General features: G+C 45.2%; 1 protein-coding gene across 1 annotated transcript in view; it reads left to right on the forward strand.

Moving 5' to 3' along the window:
• Nucleotides 1-17,641, forward strand: part of LOC120052867 (protocadherin Fat 1-like) — a 90,800-nt gene that overhangs the window by 40,140 nt on the left and 33,019 nt on the right. The window contains exons 4-8 of the mRNA XM_039000057.1: nucleotides 24-353; nucleotides 1,745-1,961; nucleotides 3,409-3,548; nucleotides 15,571-15,846; nucleotides 16,717-16,927. Of these exons, the coding sequence (XP_038855985.1) occupies nucleotides 24-353; nucleotides 1,745-1,961; nucleotides 3,409-3,548; nucleotides 15,571-15,846; nucleotides 16,717-16,927 (1,174 nt within the window). The remainder of the gene's footprint in view (nucleotides 1-23; nucleotides 354-1,744; nucleotides 1,962-3,408; nucleotides 3,549-15,570; nucleotides 15,847-16,716; nucleotides 16,928-17,641) is intronic.

Here is a 17,641-nt window from a genome sequence, read left to right on the forward strand (position 1 = left end):
TTTCCCCAACTTTTCCCTAATAGGTCACCGTCACGGACCACGGGGTTCCCGCCAAATCCACCACGGTCCGCGTCATCGTCAAAGTCCTGGACGAAAACGACAACCGGCCGCAGTTCCTGGAGAAGATCTACAAGATCAAGCTTCCGGAACGGGAGAAACCAGAAAAGGACCGGGCTCTGAAGCGGGATCCCGTGTACCGGGTGATCGCCTCGGACCGCGACGAGGGGGCCAACTCTGAGATCTCGTATTCCATCGAGGAGGGAGATGAGCACGGGAAGTTCTTCATCGAGCCAAAGACGGGTCTGGTGTCGTCCAAGAAGTTCTCCTCTGCCGGGGAGTATGACATCCTCACCGTGAGTAGCCTAGCGCATTTGGATTCGTAGTTTGTATACTCTGGATTTTTCATGAGGAAATTCCTCCGCATCTTATACTGAACAAAAATATAAACTATATACTATAAAATATAAAGGAAATCAGTCAATTGAAATGCATTCATTAGGCCCTAATCTATGGATTTCACATTACTGGGCAGGGGCGCATCCATGGGAGGGCATAGGCCCACCGACTGGGGAGCCAGGCCCAGCCAATCAGAATGAGTTTTCCCCCACAAAAGGGCTTTATTACAGACAGTTTCATCAGATGTCCGGGTGGCTGGTCTCAGATGATCTCGCAGGTGATGAAGCCGGATGTGGAGGTCCTGAGCTGACGTGGTTACACGTGGTCTGCAGTTGTGAGGCCCGTTGGACGTACTGCTAAATTCTCTAAAACGACGTTGGAGGCGGCTTATGGTAGAAAATTGAACAATTAACTTCTCTGGCAAAAGCTCTGCAGTCAGCATGCAAATTGCTAGCTCCCTCAAAATGTAGACATCTGTGGCATTGTGTTGTGTGACAAAACTGCACATTTAAGAGTGGCCTTTTATTGTACCCAGCGCAAGGTGCATCTGTGTAATGATCATGCTGTTTAATCAGCTCCTTGATATGCCACACCTGTCAGGTGGATGGATTATCTTGGCAAAAGAAAAATGCTCACTAACAGGGATGTAAACAAATGTGTGCACAATATTTGAGAGAAATATGCTTTTTGGGATCTTTTATTTCAGCTCATGAAACATGGGACCAGCACTTTACATGTTGCATTTATATTTTTGTTCTGTAAAGTTGGGGAGAAGTCACTTAGGCTTAGGATTTTATTTTGCTTTTAGAGGAATGTCAACGTACATGCTGAGTAATATGACATCTTAAACTAGAGCCAGTGTTTTAGAGAATTACTGGACAAATCATTTACTTTTACATTTCCAATGTACATGCCAAATTGCATTTGTTGATAACCTTTTGATGCTTAGGATAGTCACAGTATTTTTACGTCGTAGTACTTTTGGGCCAATGTTGCCTGTGATAGATTTATCTCACTTGACAGAATTAGACACATGACACAATAAGCTCCACCGACACCTGTTTAACGGGGAACGCCATGGTAACAGGTGTTCTGCTCTGTTGTTGTTTTTCCCCATGTGGGCTGGCTGACCGTTCTTTGACCCCTTTGCCTATGTCTCTGTCTCTCACTCTATTTCTTGCTCTCTCTCTCTCTCTCTCTCTCTCTCGCCCCCTCCCCCCCTCTCCCTGTGTTTTAATTAAAGTATTTAAATTCATGCTTTTAAGTGCTATCCCCCGGGAGTCCAATGCATCTTGTTGTATAATTGTGTTACCCAAATCAATTCAAATCAATTCATTCCCTCTATCAGATCAAAGCGGTGGACAACGGACGCCCCCAGAAGTTGTCCACCTGCCGGCTGCACATCGAGTGGATCCCCAAGCCGAAGGTGGCGGCCGGCTCGCGCCCCCTGGCCTTCGAGGAGCCCCCCTTCTTCTTCTCGGTGATGGAGAGCGACCCCGTGGCGCACATGGTGGGGGTCATCACCACGGAGACGTCGGACACGCCCGTCTGGTTCGAAATCACAGGTGAAGCCTTGACGAGTGGACGCAGGGGTTTTGTTTTAGGTTGTGTGCGGGTGGGTCTGTGCATACGCGCCAGGGTGTGTATTTGTTTAAGTTGAATGCATTCTAGAAGGAGATTCGTCTAGTTTTATAGTCAAGGGAAGACATCCCCGGCATAGATTCTTGTAGCATTCTTCTTAGCACTAACCCTAGCAAGTGAATGTGAGTGTGTAGCCTACAAACCCAAAAACTTACAAACCTATATACATGGTTTTTTCTCCTTTCTCACTGTAATAATTGAATCTCTAATGGGGACTTCTTTGCACGGTGACTGTTAACATCTCTGCTGCATAAACTCTTCCTGACATTTCCTGAAAGTACGTCTCCCCCTCCCGTCTTCTAACCAACGTTTGACTGACACCTTCTCTCTCTTTTTTCTGTGTTCTCTGCTTCTCTGCTGCTCTTCTCTTCTTTTCTCCTTTGGGAATGTCTCTCTCTCTCTCTCGCTTACTGGATTTGGTTTGTCCAGAAGGAGACATAGAGGAAGTGTTTTACATCGTTCAGATGGCTTGCGACCTCAACTGTACAGCGGAAGGTAGATCTGCCGTAATGGGATCTCTCTACTGTCATTGGCTGTATTAAGTGACCTCTCTAATACCATTGGTTGTATTAAGAGGTCGTTGACTGTGATGTCTGTCACGCAGACCCGGGTTCAAATACTATTTGAAATCATTTAAACTACTTTAGCTGTGCTTGTCTGAGCTTGCCTGGCTTAATAGACCAATGGGGTAGTCCCAGCAGTGTAAACCCCACCCATCTGACACTCCATGCAGGCTAGGGCAAACGCTCAAAGTATTTGAACGATTCCGAATAGTGTTTGAACCCAGTTGTGCTGTCACGTGCCCGTGGTTGAGCTTGTGCATCGTTTCCGTCGTTCTTGTGATTGCGTGACAACAGATTTACATAAACACATATATCGCACATGAACATGAACATATGGCTCCATTTTGTGTACGTACCGTATGTATTTCATTCGTGGTGTCTTGTGGAATCTATTGACACTTGCAGCTAACTGTATGTGTTTCATGTATACACATCGTACTACTTGCACATATGGTTCCATAAGGAGACTGGAAAGTTAACATAACCACAGGGAAATGTATTCACATTGTTGATGCATAGTGCAGTACACATGTGCTTCTGTATGTATCAACAATAGGGATTGTGTTGCTTATTATATTGATATAAGCAACAGTACGGATAATATACATATTATTATGCATGGATTACATACAATTGATGTATAAGGGCCTCTAGAATAACACCACAGCCAAACAGAACCGTATGTCACTGTTAGCTTACCTAGCTCCAGTGCTGCATCATCGTTTAAACAGGTGATGATAGCCCCACTCATTTCCTGTCCATTTTAATTGTGCGCCCGCCTAACCCTTCCCTCCATCGTTTCCACCAGGTGGGAACTACGACAGCCGCTTTGACGTGGGCAAGGCCAGTGGGACCCTGATCGTGGCGAGGCCCCTCGACGCCGAGCAAAAATCCAATTATAACCTGACAGTGGAGGCAACGGACGGCACACGATTTGTCAGCACCCAGGTAATTGGAACGTTTGTTGATGGCGGTAGAGTTTGTCACGGATCCAATGAGGTGGGATGATTGACTCTTGTGATGGAAAAGGGAAAGATTATGGAAACATTCACGGGAACGAGATGTTGGGTTTGCATGAGATGGAGAGTTCCTGTTGCGTGTCCAGAGGTTTGGATGGTTTTGGCTGTACAGATCATTGCGAGGCTTGTCACTACGGACAAAAAGAGGATTTGTTTTTGTGTGTTTTCGGAGGAAAGGATTATGGAAACATTTCTGAAATGAAATGGCAGAGCTAAGTTTGCATGAGGGTACCCATTGCATTCTGTCGTTTTGGATGCTTGTGTTTTCCACGGCTTTATTCTCGCTTAAATAGTGCATAGTCAATCACAAAAAGGTGATTGACTTGTGTGATTGGAGGAAAAGTAATAGATTCTGGAAACATAAACATGGTTCGCATGAGGAGAGGCTTCATTCTGCGTTCATCCGTCGTTAAGCTTTTGTTGTGATTTCTGCACTCTTGCCAAATTTCAATTGGGACTCAGCTTGCCTGACAGCCAGCCAGACAGACGAGGGGGTAAAGCAAGGAGGTGGATCTAGAGTGAGGTCAGAAATTCCGTGCGCCCATCCATCGCCTGCTTTTGATTAGACTCGCGCGTGGGTCAACACCTCACCGGGCGTACTCCAGGTGCTCGCTTTTCCAAACTTTACCCCTAACGTCATGCCATGTGCTTGGCGGACATTCCATCTTCTCTTTGTCCACATCTACCGTCCCGAATGGAATACTATTCACTGTATAGTGCACTTTATAGGGAACACGGTTCCATTTGGGACACAGACCAAGAGCGTTCGGAACTCTTTCTTGGCAGACCAGCTCCGGGATTCTTCCATTGTCTCATTCCTGAAGGGCTGAGGAGCGAGGGAGGAAGAAAGAGAGGGCGGGAGGAACGGTGCCTGTCTAGCCAGGCGCTTTTTAAAAAGTGTGCATTCCACAGACCCATGTCTGCAGTTACACCCCTCCTTCCCCCTCGCTGAACCTGCATGGCTTTTCTATCTGCATCTCTCATGAAAGTGCATTGAGTTCTCCTGACAAGACTGAAGGCTAAAGAAAAGTGCAGGACCTCACCACATTATTCTATCCAGAGATGAACATTCTCTTGAGGTTAGAAGCGGACAGAGCTGTAAGGGTTTTTATAAAAATCCGCAATTAGTCACCTCCAACTCATGGCATATTCATAATGATATTGCTATTATGTGATATGTTAAAAGTGAAATTGTTAACATGCTGGCCTTTCTGTTTCCCATCCATAGTCCACACCGGGTTTCAAGGAGTATTTGTTTACTTTCAAAGTGTTTCATTGTGCCTGCCTGGTGACAGGTTTGCTCTTTTGGGACTATCCAATTCGTTCCGTTGCGCCAGGCAGGCTCAATCAAAGTATTTGAAAGAAAACAAACACTATTTCAACCTAGGTCCCTATCCATATCCATAGTCACTGTCTCGGACCTATGGAACTCTGGAAAAATTCCAAAGGATCTGTGCCTCTTCTCAAAAGCATTCAGAGATCCGTTGTGGATGAAAAAAAACAAAAAACTATACTTATTGTCTCTGCCTGTGAAATAGAGCCTTTTATCATGTGGCCCTGTGCTCCACCGAGCCCCTGTCAGCCTGCTGGGTCGGGGCGGCGAGGCGGGCGGCGGTGTTTTCCACAGCCCGCCGACGGAAGCGTTGGCTAAATGGAGGCTTCAGATCCGTCACAGAGCACCCTATTGTCGTGTGGAGAGGGGAGAGACACACACACACACAGGCAAATGCATACATGCTTGCAATGTGCACACTCACACACACACACCACACACACACACACACACACACACACACACACACACACACACACACACACACACACACACACACACACACACACACACACACACACACACACACACACACACACACACACACACACACACACACACACACACACACAAATACAGTACCAGTCAAAAGTTTAGACACACATACTCATTCCAGGGTTTTTCTTTATTTTTAATATTTTCTTCATTGTAGAATAATAGTGAAGACATCACAACTATAAAATAACACATATGGAATCATGTGGGATGGCGTTGGGATGGCGTATCGCCGCAGAATGCTGTGGTAGCCATGCTGGTTAAGTTTGCCCTAAATTCTAAATAAATCACTAACAGTGTCACCAGCAAAGCACCCCCACACCATCACACCTCCTCCTCCATGCTTCACGGTGGGAACCACACATGCGGAGATAATCTTTTCACCTACTCTGCGTCTCACAAAGACACGGCGGTTGGAACCAAAAATCTCATTCTGACTCATCAGACCAAAGGACAGATTTCCACTGCTCTAATGTCCATTGCTCGTGTTTCTTGGCCCAAGCAAGTCTCTTCTTCTTATTGGTGTCCTTTAGTAGTGGTTTCTTTGCAGCAATTCGACCATGAAGGCCTGATTCATGCAGTCTCCTCTGAACAGTTGATGTTGAGATGTGTCTGTTACTTGAATTCTGTGAAGCATTTATTTGGGCTACAATTTCTGAGGCTAGTAACTCTAATGAACTTATCCTCTGCAGCTGAGGTAACGCTTGATGGTTTTGGCAACTGCGTTTGAAGAAACTTTCTAAGTTCTTGACATTTTCCGCATTGACTAACCTTGATGTCATAAAGTAATGACGGACTGTCGTTGCTCTTTGCATATTTGAGCTGTTCTTGCCATAATATGGACTTGGTCTTTTACCAAATAGGGCTATCTTCTGTATACCACCTCTACCTTTTCACAACACAACTGATTGGGTCAAATGCATTAAGAACGAAAGAAATGAATCACAAATTAACTTTTGACAAGGCACACCTGTTAATTGAAATGCATTCCAGGTGACTACCTCATGAAGCTGGTTGAGAGAATGCCAAGAGTGTGCAAAGGTGTCATCAAGGCAAAGGGTGGCTTCTTTTTTGATTTGTTTAACACTTTTTTAGTTACTACATGATTCCATGTGTGTTATTTCATATTTGTGATGTCTTCACTAGTATTCTACAATGTAGAAAATAGTAAAAATAAAGAAAAACCCTTGAATGAGTAGGTGTGTCCAAACTTTTGACTGGTACTGTACATGCTTACATATGCACACACACACACACACTCCTCATGATCTTCGAGGAAAATTTACTTCAGCAGACACCTCCTCCATTATCTTCTATCCCAGTCCATACAGTGACTTATTAATCAGATTTAGTCAAGTTTAGAAGACACGTCCGTCTTGCCGCAAAACGAGGAAATATCAGGCATCGCTGATTCCCTGATCAGTTATTTCCTCGGCCAGAGAGGGAGTGAGTCTCAAATGGCACCCTATTCCCTATATAGTGCATAGTCCATAGGGCTCTTGTCAAAAGTAGTGCATTTTATAGGAAAAAAGGCCTGCATTTTGGACGTAGTCATGTTTTTGACCAGTGGGACGGCGGTACAAAGGGGGGAAATGACATAACACAATTAGTCACGGCGCTGACAGTGTTCAAAGGCTCGGGGGTGCCCCGTTTTTCAAGTCACCCCTTGTTACCGCGAGGGGTGTGTGAAGGCCTTTGTAGAGCCGAACCCTCTTAGTTAGACATCAGAGGAAATCAGTGGCAGGCCGCTGGTGAGCACACATACAGGGAATATGGGTCGTGGTGGGGGGGGGGGGGGGGTTTGGCCCGCTTTAGGGGTGTGTGGTGTGTGAGGGAGATGGGGAGAGGGGGGGAGAGAGAGAGAGAGCGCATATACTTTCTGTGTTTGTGTTTTCTGCACATTCTCAACAGAATATGAATCGGGTCAATTGGACGTTCACCCGTTTTCCGTAGTTTCGACAACCTTTCGCTCTCCGCTGGTCATATTAGTAGCAAAAACAAAGTATCTGTGCCCGTCAACACTTTTGCCGCTGTACTCACACACAACAGACAGGTAGCGAGAAGGAAGTGAATCTAGGCCACACTGGACCAACAGAAAAAAATGTATCTGTTTGACAATCTATTATTTGACAAACTGTTTTTCAACCGCAAGCTCTGTTGATTTAAATTATGTAAGATAATCAGGTTTAACCATTTTGTTTAATCTTCAGAAGGGATTTTGAAATACTTCAATATATTGTCCCTCAGGATTTGTCTGCTCTATTACGTTCAATATTCTGTTTCAGTTTTTTAAAGATTGGAGATGAGTCAATGGAGATTACAGAGTAATTGACTTTGTGGATAACCCCCAAATAAGACCTACTTTTGTGAAGTTGCTTGTAAACCGAGGGGACGAAAAAAACAACAGAACATGCCAAACAACAAATTAAAGATACAAAGGGATGTTTTGGGTACTTTATTTTCTGTGACGGAGGTGTGCTGTTTAGCCTGTGGCCGGGAGTATGCCGTTCGTTTCGTCGAAACGGAACACACAAACACACACACAAAGTTTCACTTATCTTCTCCTTCAAATCAAAGTCATGTGGTGTCTGCCTCTGCCAGACTAGCTGGCCTATTTTCTTTCCTTCTTCCCTCTCTCCTCCCTTCTTCCTCTCTCCAAGGAATGCGTTTGTTTGTTTTCTTGTTTTCTCCCTCTTTTTTTCTCTCTCCCTCTTCTCTCTTTCTGTTTCTATCAGTCTTTCTCACTCTGTTTCTATCAATCTAGCCATCTCTCAATTCCCCTTCTCTCTCTCCCTCTCTGTTCCCTTCCATATTTGAGGTTCTCAGTCCCACCATGCACCGATCATTATTATTCTTTATTCTGTTGAGGGAGACTAAAGCCTAAACAAGAAACACTGAACCTCTGTTGGCTGTGTTCAGTTTGAATCCTATTTTGAGAAGCATGTAGCTACAGGTTGGACCATGCCAACATCCCGGACCCAAAAACCTGCCACCTGGCAGGGGGGCATCATAGCCCGCCTTACCTGGACATGGCGCCCGCTGAGGGCGGTGCCGTTCTTCTGCCTCACGTGTACCATGTTGAACTCCGCGCACGGGTCTGCATTAGAGGTCTGTGTGGGGGAGGTGTGATCTCTCTCTCCCTTTTTGTCCCTCTCGGAAGTTGCTGGCTGGCTCTCGCTGTTGTTTGTTGTGCGGTTGTGGTTTGACCTAGGCTTATATGCCTGTTCCAGCTCCCTAGCTGACCTGTTCCTAGTTCCTTGACTGGCTAAGTGACACCATAGTGAAGTAAAGTGTTTCTGTGTGGTGTTCTGTTATGTGGGAGTCTGTCTGTCTTTCTGTCCGTCTTCTCTCTAGCTCTCTCTTTCCTGTCTGCCTGCCTATACCTACCTACCAAACGACCTGCCTGTCTCTCTGTTTGCCTGCCTCTCGTTCCAAAGTGGAGCCTCTCTCTCTCTCTCTGTGGGGTCAGCTGATCCGAGGCAGGGGCGGAGCAACATTCCATCCTGGGCACCTCATCGGCAGGGAGCGGTGGCAGCCCAGGCAGGACGCCCCCTTCCATTCCTTTCCCCTGCCTCCTTGCCAGCCCCCCATGCCATCCTCCTGCTCTGCAGTAGTGCTTCAGGCTGTTCTGTCCACAATCTGCCTCAGCTCCCGTTTGTTTTCTTTTTCCATCTTTCTCTCTCTTTCACTTTCCATATTTGTCTTGCATGCTTCTCTCTGTCTTTCTCATTCCTCTCTTTCTCTCTCACTGTTGCTGTCTGTTTTCCCCTCTATCGGTTTTCGTTCTCTTGGGAACCATCTGTTCCCCTCTTTCTTCATATTTGAGTTATTTCTTGTTAACAAACTATAGTTTTGGCAAGTCGGTTAGGACATCTACTTTGTGCATGACACAAGTAATTTTTCCAACAATTGTTTACAGACAGATGATTTTACTTATAATTCACTGTATCACAATTTACATACACTACGTTGACTGTGCTTTAAACAGCTCGGAAAATTCTAGAAAATGATGTCATTTAGAAGCTTCTGATATGCTAATTTAAAAAATTTGAGTCAATTGGAGGTGTACCTGTGGATGTATTTCAAGGCCTACCTTCAAACTCAGTGCCTCTTTGCTTGACATCATGGGAAAATCAAAAGAAATCAGCCAAGACCTCAGAAAAAAATTGTAGACCTCCACAAGTCTGGTTCATCCTTGGGAGCAATTTCCAAACGCCTGAAGGTACCACGTTCATCTGTACAAACAATTGTACGCAAGTAAAAACACCATGGGACCACGCAGCCGTCATACCGCTCAGGAAGGAGACGCGTTCTGTCCCCTAAAGATGTACATACTTTGGTGCGATAAGGGCAAATCAATCCCAGAACAACAGCAAAGGACCTTGTGAAGATGCTGGAGGAAACAGGTACCATAGTATCTATATCCACAGTAAAGCGAGTTCTATATCGACAGAACCGGAAAGGTCGCTCAGCAAGGAAGAAGCCACTGCTCCAAAACCGCCATTAAAAAAGCCAGACTACGGTTTGCAACTGCACATGGGGACAAAGATCGTACTTTTTGAAGAAATGTCCTCTGGTCTGATGAAACAAAAATATAACTGTTTGGCCATAATGACCATCGATATGTTTGGAGGAAAAAGGGGGAGGCTTGCAAGCCGATGAACACCATCCCAACCGTGAAGCACGGGGGTGGCAGCATCATGTTGTGGGGGTGCTTTGCTGCAGGAGGGACTGGTGCACTTCACAAAATAGATGGCATCATGAGGAAGGACAATTTTGTGGATATATTGAAGCAACATCTCAAGACATCAGTCAGGAAGTTAAAGCTTGATCGCAAATGGGTCTTCCAAATGGACAATGACCCCAAGCATTCTTCCAAAGTTGTGGCAAAATGGCTTAAGGACAACAAAGTCAAGGTATTGGAGTGGCCATCACAAAGCCCTGACCTCAATCCCATAAAAAATTTGTGGGCAGAACTGAAAAAGTGTGTGCGAGCAAGGATGCTTACAAACCTGACTCAGTTACACGAGCTCTGTCAGGAGGAATGGGCCAAAATTCACCCAACTTATTGTGGGAAGCTTGTGGAAGGCTAGCCAAAATGTTTGACCCAAGTTAAACAATTTGAAGGCAATGCTACCAAATACTATTTGAGTGTATGTAAACTTCTGACCCACTGGGAATGTGATGAAATAAATAAAAGCTGAAATAAAATATTCTTTCAACTATTATTCTGACATTTCACATTCTTAAAATAAAGTGGTGATCCTAACTGACCTAAGACACGGAATATTTACCAGGATTAAATGTCAGGAATTGTGAAAAACTGAGTTTAAATGTATTTGGCTAAGGTGTATGTAAACTTCCGACTTCAACTGTATATCTTTCTCTTCATCCTTCAATCTCTTCATCTGTCATATATCTCTATTCGCAGTCTCAGTCCCAATCTCGTTGCCTCGAGTCCCTCAGGAAGGCATCGAGAGAGAGAGAGAAACATCTCTCCTTTGCCGTCTTTTCAACCGCCAGTCACACTGCATCATTCAGATTCAGGGGTAATGACCCTTTGAAGTGTCTTGAAGAAGCTATATGTTTTCCTCCCTGAATGTGTGTTTTTCGAAAATAGACAGATGGATGGATGATAGTGGACATTCGTCTTTTGCTCTGTCTGGTCCCCCCCCCTTCCTGTAGACTCAGATGGTGGACGGTTGGGGCGGATACGAGCGGACACTCGTCTGGGTTTTCTTTTTCTATAGCTTTTTCCCAGGCCCATCCGCTTGTGAAGGTCCCTCCTTTTACTCGCTGCACTATCTGCCACCGTCCAGATTGAAACGCATTGTGTAGGGGCTCAAGTCGCGTTGGTGTGGGGTGTGTGTGTGTGTGTGTGTGTGTGTGTGTGTGTGTGTGTGTGTGTGTGTGTGTGTGTGTGTGTGTGTGTGTGTGTGAACTGGATCGCAGAGGCCCCAGGGACCTTAGGCAGTGTGACGTCTGGCGTGACATGAAACGATGCGCCTAGAGAGAGAGAGACTGGTGGGCTGCCAAGAGGGTCCGATCCATAACACAAACCCCACTGGGGACCCCTTTAGGGTCACACCGAGGACAGTTTCAAGAAGTATCTAGACAGGGCCGTGCACAGATCTTTAGGTTCTCAAAAAATAACTTTCTCAACTCAAAATTCATACCAAATGTCTCTCTAGCCAAAATGTCTAAATGTATAGGCCTATTTATTTTCTAAGACAACAGCCAACATCACATATTGTAAGCAAGCTAATGCCAGACGACGAGAGATGATTGGCATTGGGAAAAGAGTGTCTTCTCGGCCGATCAGAGCGAATGATGATGTAAATATGCTAGCTAGTTAGCTATGCTGTTGAAACCAACTCGTTTTTTACTTGATGTAAGTTTGTTCTGCTGCTGACGTCTGCCTGTTACTAAGAAGCAGTCAAGTTTGCCCCGTTCTTTGTCCCTAACATTGAGGGAGACACATATGACAGATGCAGCTCTAAAGTAGCTTCCTACCAGTATTCAAGTCTCCCCGTCCTGCGCCCGCAGCCAGTGGCCACTGCATGCAAGTCAGACGAGTGAGCTCTTCGGGCTGAGCAGGGGGGACATTTCTGAGATTCAAGAGCTTATGAAATTTGCTCGTTTGATGAACACGTCATTTCATTTTAAAATAAAACGAAAAGTGAATCTAAATTTAAAATGAAAAGTACTTGATAGGAGTGCAAAAGGGCAGGTGCTCGGGCACTGGTTGAGCCCTATCTGTGGACGTGCCTGCATCTAGATAACAGCCAGTTCCTTACGAAACTGTATGAGAGAGAAAGCGAGAGGGGTAGATTAGAGATACAACTGTGCAGTTGCAATGTACAGTACACAACGGTATACAATTCTACTTGGACTGAGAATAATATCCATCAGAAGCTAACTTTCATCCAATCCGCTAGCAGACTGATACAACTCTTGACTGTTAGCATACCGCTAACATTAGAGACTGCCAGCTCTGAAGCTAAAGCACTGCCTAACTAGTATGTAACCTAGCCAATAGCTGTACTACCCAATGCTTGCATCTGTGAAACCAGCCAGCCCTGCCAACCTCACAGCACACGACAGATTGTGAATGTTATCGCACCCGTCAGATTAGGCTATATTTGTCTCCTGCACTCTGCTGGCAGTGCTTTCTATGCTCTCATTGCTGTCAAGAGGTACCGACGGACATTTTTGATGTCGTGGAAGAGCTGAGGTTCTGGCAGTGAGAGAGTTGCCTATTTCTGTCCTCTTGAGTACGATTCATACTGTAGGCCAGAACGACCGACATCGCTCGTCCTAATATTTCTGTATTTCTTAATTCCTTTCTTTTACTTTTAGATTTGTATGTGTATTGTTAGATATTACTGCCCTGTTGGAGCTAAGAACACAAGCATTTCAGCGACACCCACAATAACATCTGCTAAATATGTGCATGTGTCCTTTGATTTGATCAGTATCGCCTCAAATATTTTGTTTTCACATTGTCTTTTATAGCACGCTTCCAACGACTATGGTGGATGTGCAACCAGGCCAGCCCAGTATGGCTCAGCTCGGCTTGACCCGATATAGTGGGATTCAGGTGTATGAGTTCCAGCTGTATGTGTGTTATTCCCATGTGGGACACTGCCCCCTGGTGGCTGGCATCCAGGGGTGTCTAATCTGTGTTTTCCTTTGTTCTGCCGTGGAAAAGCCCCCGCCGGGCCGGCTACCGCCACAGCCATTCCGTCGGCTTGTCCTAATCCCTTGTCGGAAGTCCAGTAGACGAGTGGCTGATGTTGATAAAACAAGACTCAATGGAATTTTACAGTTTAGGGACCAGGGATGTGATGCTTTGTATGAAATGGGGAGATGACCTTCACATTGCCAATTGTGGTATTATGGCAAAAGGTCTGTCTTTGTATGGAAAATGTATTTGTATGATGCTGTGTGATGGAAATACACAATGGCACTTTTATCAGAGGTGTGCATAAATGTACAGTGCATTTGGAAAGTATTCAGACCCCTTGACTTTTCCCACATTTTGTTAAGTTGCAGCCTTATTCTAAAATTGATGAAATTGTTTTTTTCCCTCATCAATCTGCACACAATACACCATGATGACAAAGCAAAAACATCATCAAGGATCTCTCTGTACTTTGCTCTGTTCATCTTTCCCTCGATCCTGACTAGTCTCAGTCCCTGCCGCTGAAAAATATCCCCACAACATGATCCTGCCACTACCATGCTTCACCATAGGGATGGTGCCAGGTTTCCTCCAGACGTGACACTTGGCATTCATGCCAAAGTCTTCAATCTTGTTTTCATCAAACCAGAGAATCTTGTTTCTCATGGTCTGATAGTCTTTAGGTGTCCTTTGGCAAACTCCAAGTGAGCTGTCATGTGCATTTTACTGAGGAGTGGCTTGTTTGGCCACTCTACTATAAAAGCCTGATTGGTGGAGTGCTGCAGAGATGGTTGTCTTTCTGAAAGGTTCTCCCATCTCCACAGAGGAACTCTGTAGCTCTTTCAGAGTGACCATCGGGTTCTTGTTCACCTCCCTGACCAAGGCCCTTCTCCCCCAATTGCTCAGTTTGGCCGGGCGACCAGCTCTAGGAAGAGTTTTGGAGAATCCAAACTTCTTCCATTTAACAATTAGGAAGGCTACTGTGTTCTTGGGGACCTTCGATGCTGCAGAATATTTTTGATACCCTTCCCCAGATTTGTGCCTCGACACAATCCTGTCTCTGAGCTCTACGGAAAATTCCTTCAACCTCATGGCTTGGTTTTTGCTCTGACATGCACTGTAAACTGTGGGACCTTATATAGACAGGTGTTTGCCTTTCCAAATGTTGTCCAATCAATTGAATTTACCACAGGTGGACTCCAATCAAGTTGTAGAAACATCTCAAGGATGATCAATGGAAACAGGATGCACCTGAGTTCATTTTCGAGTCTCATAGCAAAGGGCCTGAAATACTTATGTAAAGGTATTTCGGTTTTCGCTTTGTCAATTTAAGGACATTTTAGGTAAAAGCTGCATAAATTCTATAAGCATACCCTCTTAAGGACCCAACCCTTTTTTTTCCAATTTTCGCCTAAAATGACATACCCAAATCTAACTGCCTGTAGCTCAGGACATGCACTTTCTTGATACCATTTGAAAGGAAACACTTTGAAATTTGTGGAAATGTGAAATGAATGTAGGAGAATAGAAACAGGATGCACCTGAGCTCAATTTCGAGTCTCATAGCAAAGGGTCTGAATACTTATGTAAATAAGGTATTTCTGTTTTTTATTTTTAACATTTCTTAAACCTGTTTTTTCTTTGTCACTATGAGCTATCGTGTGTAGATTGATGAATATTTAATCCATTTTAGAATAAGGCTGTAACCCAACAAAATGTGGAAAAAGTCAAGGGGCCTGAATACTTTACGACTGCACTGTATTTGTAAAAAAAAAAAAAAATGAAATTCCTATTAAAGTGTACCTCAATGTATTAGCAGATTTGTTTTCCTCATAATCAATATTCCACCTTGAACTATGAAACCCGCGTTGTTGGTGTGATAAATAGTTGGTGAACCATTTGAATCTGCAATATATTTCTAAATGCATTTCTGATGCATTTCTGCAAACTGATGGCTTACTTTGATGTCATTTATCAAGCGGTCACCTGTAACTTTCTCACCACCTCTTTAACACTCCCTCAATGCTCCGTCAACACGTCTTCATTTGAATGCATTAAGAAATCGATGTGGGATAACCCCGTTTTCCTTGTCGGCGGTGCCAAGTGGCCATCGGGTGAAAATATTTATATTAAGGCATTATATGTATTGATGTGGTCTGTATCTACACGAACACTGCTCATTACTTGATGGATGGATGGAAAGGGATGTAGGGAGGGGAAGAGGGAGTCGGGAAGGGAGAAAGAGGGAGGGAGAGATGGACAGAGGGAAGTAGAGAATGTAAAGGGCACTTTTAGGACTGGCGAAAGAGAGAGAGTGTGAGGATGGAGACAGAGAAACAATGACTGAGAGACAGTAAAAAGTCAACAGCACCATGCATTACTCTCAGATTGACCCTGACTCAAATATTCACCACACTCCCTCTCCCCTCCTCCCACCAGGTGCTGATCCGTGTCATCGACACCAACAACCACCGGCCCCAGTTCTCCAAGCCGCGCTACGAGGTGGTTGTGGCCGAGGACACGCCGCCAGAGACCGAGGTGCTCCGGATCAGCGCCGCGGACGAAGACGATAAGAACAAGTTGACCTTTACCCTCTTGAGCAGCACCGACCCCTTCAGCCTGAAGAAGTTCCGTCTGGACCCGGGCACCGGCGCCCTCTACACGGCCGAGCGGCTGGACCACGAGACCATGCGGCGCCACACACTCACAGTCATGGTACGGATGTTACGGATTTCCTAGAATCTACCTATTTAATAATGTGTGTTATTATTCTGCCGTCTGAGCTGAGTGTGCTGTAAGACCTTGCTAGAGCTCTGGTCAAAGTAGGTCAAAGGGGTGTGGTGCTCAGACAATGAACACATGCACTGTACACCCTGAACAAACCCGCCCAGCCAATCGGACACACGTTGTTATATCATCACCATATTACCATAGAAACAGAGCAGGTAAAAGGAACGTCGGTGTTCTATCAGCATATTGAGAAAGGTTTGATTGTTACTCTCTCAATGGAGAAAGTGGCTCACAGAGGTTTCAGACCACTCGCTCCTACTCAGCCACTGTATGTAGCAGTCTCAATAAGTGTTCTGATAGCATATTGAGACAGGTTTAGTTTGGTCCTCTCCATTGAGAGAGTACTAGCATTTTAAGAACATTCTCCCCTATTCAGCCACTGTGTGTGTGTCTCTCACAATCAGCCACTCTCCAATTCCAACAGATGGGCAGTCAGCCTGTGTTGATTAGTTGTTTGTTTGCTGGTATTTGCCATTTGAAACTAACCATGCAGCACCCATCCAAAGTGAATCCTCTCCCCATTCATTGTTTACTTGTTTGGATCACTGGGAATTGAGACAAATGAAGAAAAATTGTTACTTTGATGTTTTTTTGTTATTTGTGTAATTTGATTTGTTTGTTGTTTTAATACAGTTACTGTTGAGGGAAAGAAGAGTTTTCTTCAGATTGTATTACATCTCATTCATTCTCTCTTTCTCTGTCTCCCCATCTCTCTCCGCCTCTGTCCTATTCCTTTCTCTGCGTCTCTCTCTCTCGCTCTCTCTGTCTCGTTCTCTCTCTTTCCCCCTTCCCCAGGTACGTGACCAGGACATCCCTGTCAAGAGGAACCTGGTGCGCGTCATCGTGGACGTGGAGGACACCAACGACAACGCACCGTGGTTCGCGGGCTCGCCCTACTCCGGGCGCGTCTTCGAGTCGGCCGCCTTGGGCTCGGCAGTCCTCCAGGTCACCGCCCTGGACAAAGACAAGGGACAGAATGCAGAGATCATCTACAGCATCGAGTCAGGTAGGCTAACAGCTCCACAGGCGCACTAGACTACATTCTCAGGAGTAGCATGAATGTGCTCCTAGATGCTGATCTTGGGTCATTTTTGCATTTTCTACACTAATGGTTAAGGTTAGGATTTGAGGAGGGGAAGCTGATCCTAGATCTGTACTTAGGGGAAACGTTCTTAACATGTCAGCCATACTGGAATTCGCTAGCCTCTGGCTGGTCATGGTAGAGGCATGCATAGCAGCCCAGTAGGTGCTACCAACGCAAGGGGCCTGGGGAAAATGTATGCAGGGCATCCAGAGGTCCCCTGCCCACTGACCCTCGGTCATGAATGAAATACTTTACACAAAGTAGGAGGACTTTGACGACTTTGTCAGAGGATCTCCAAACGTGGGAGTTCGGCCGATGCCCCCTCTGAATTTCCCACCATTGTTTTCCCTGTAAATAAGCTGTGTTTTGAGAGAGGGTCGGGCATGTAGTCGTTGGCTGGGTTCTTTGTTTAGGATGTACATTTTTCAGATAGTTGAGATGACTCAAGCTAATTGTAATGTGTCTTGCCGGAGAATGAGTCAGGTTTTCAAATCAGAGGGGGACTGGTGTAGAACACAGAGCGGCCATGTCCATCGGTTGTGGATTAGTTTGAGTGTTGGAGGGGAAATGAGCATTTAATTTCATTAGAGTAATTGGAAAGTGTGCACAATTAGGCAATCCTTATCGAGAGCCATG

The sequence above is a fragment of the Salvelinus namaycush genome, chromosome 8 (assembly GCF_016432855.1).
Source record: "Salvelinus namaycush isolate Seneca chromosome 8, SaNama_1.0, whole genome shotgun sequence".
NCBI lineage: Eukaryota > Metazoa > Chordata > Actinopteri > Salmoniformes > Salmonidae > Salvelinus > Salvelinus namaycush.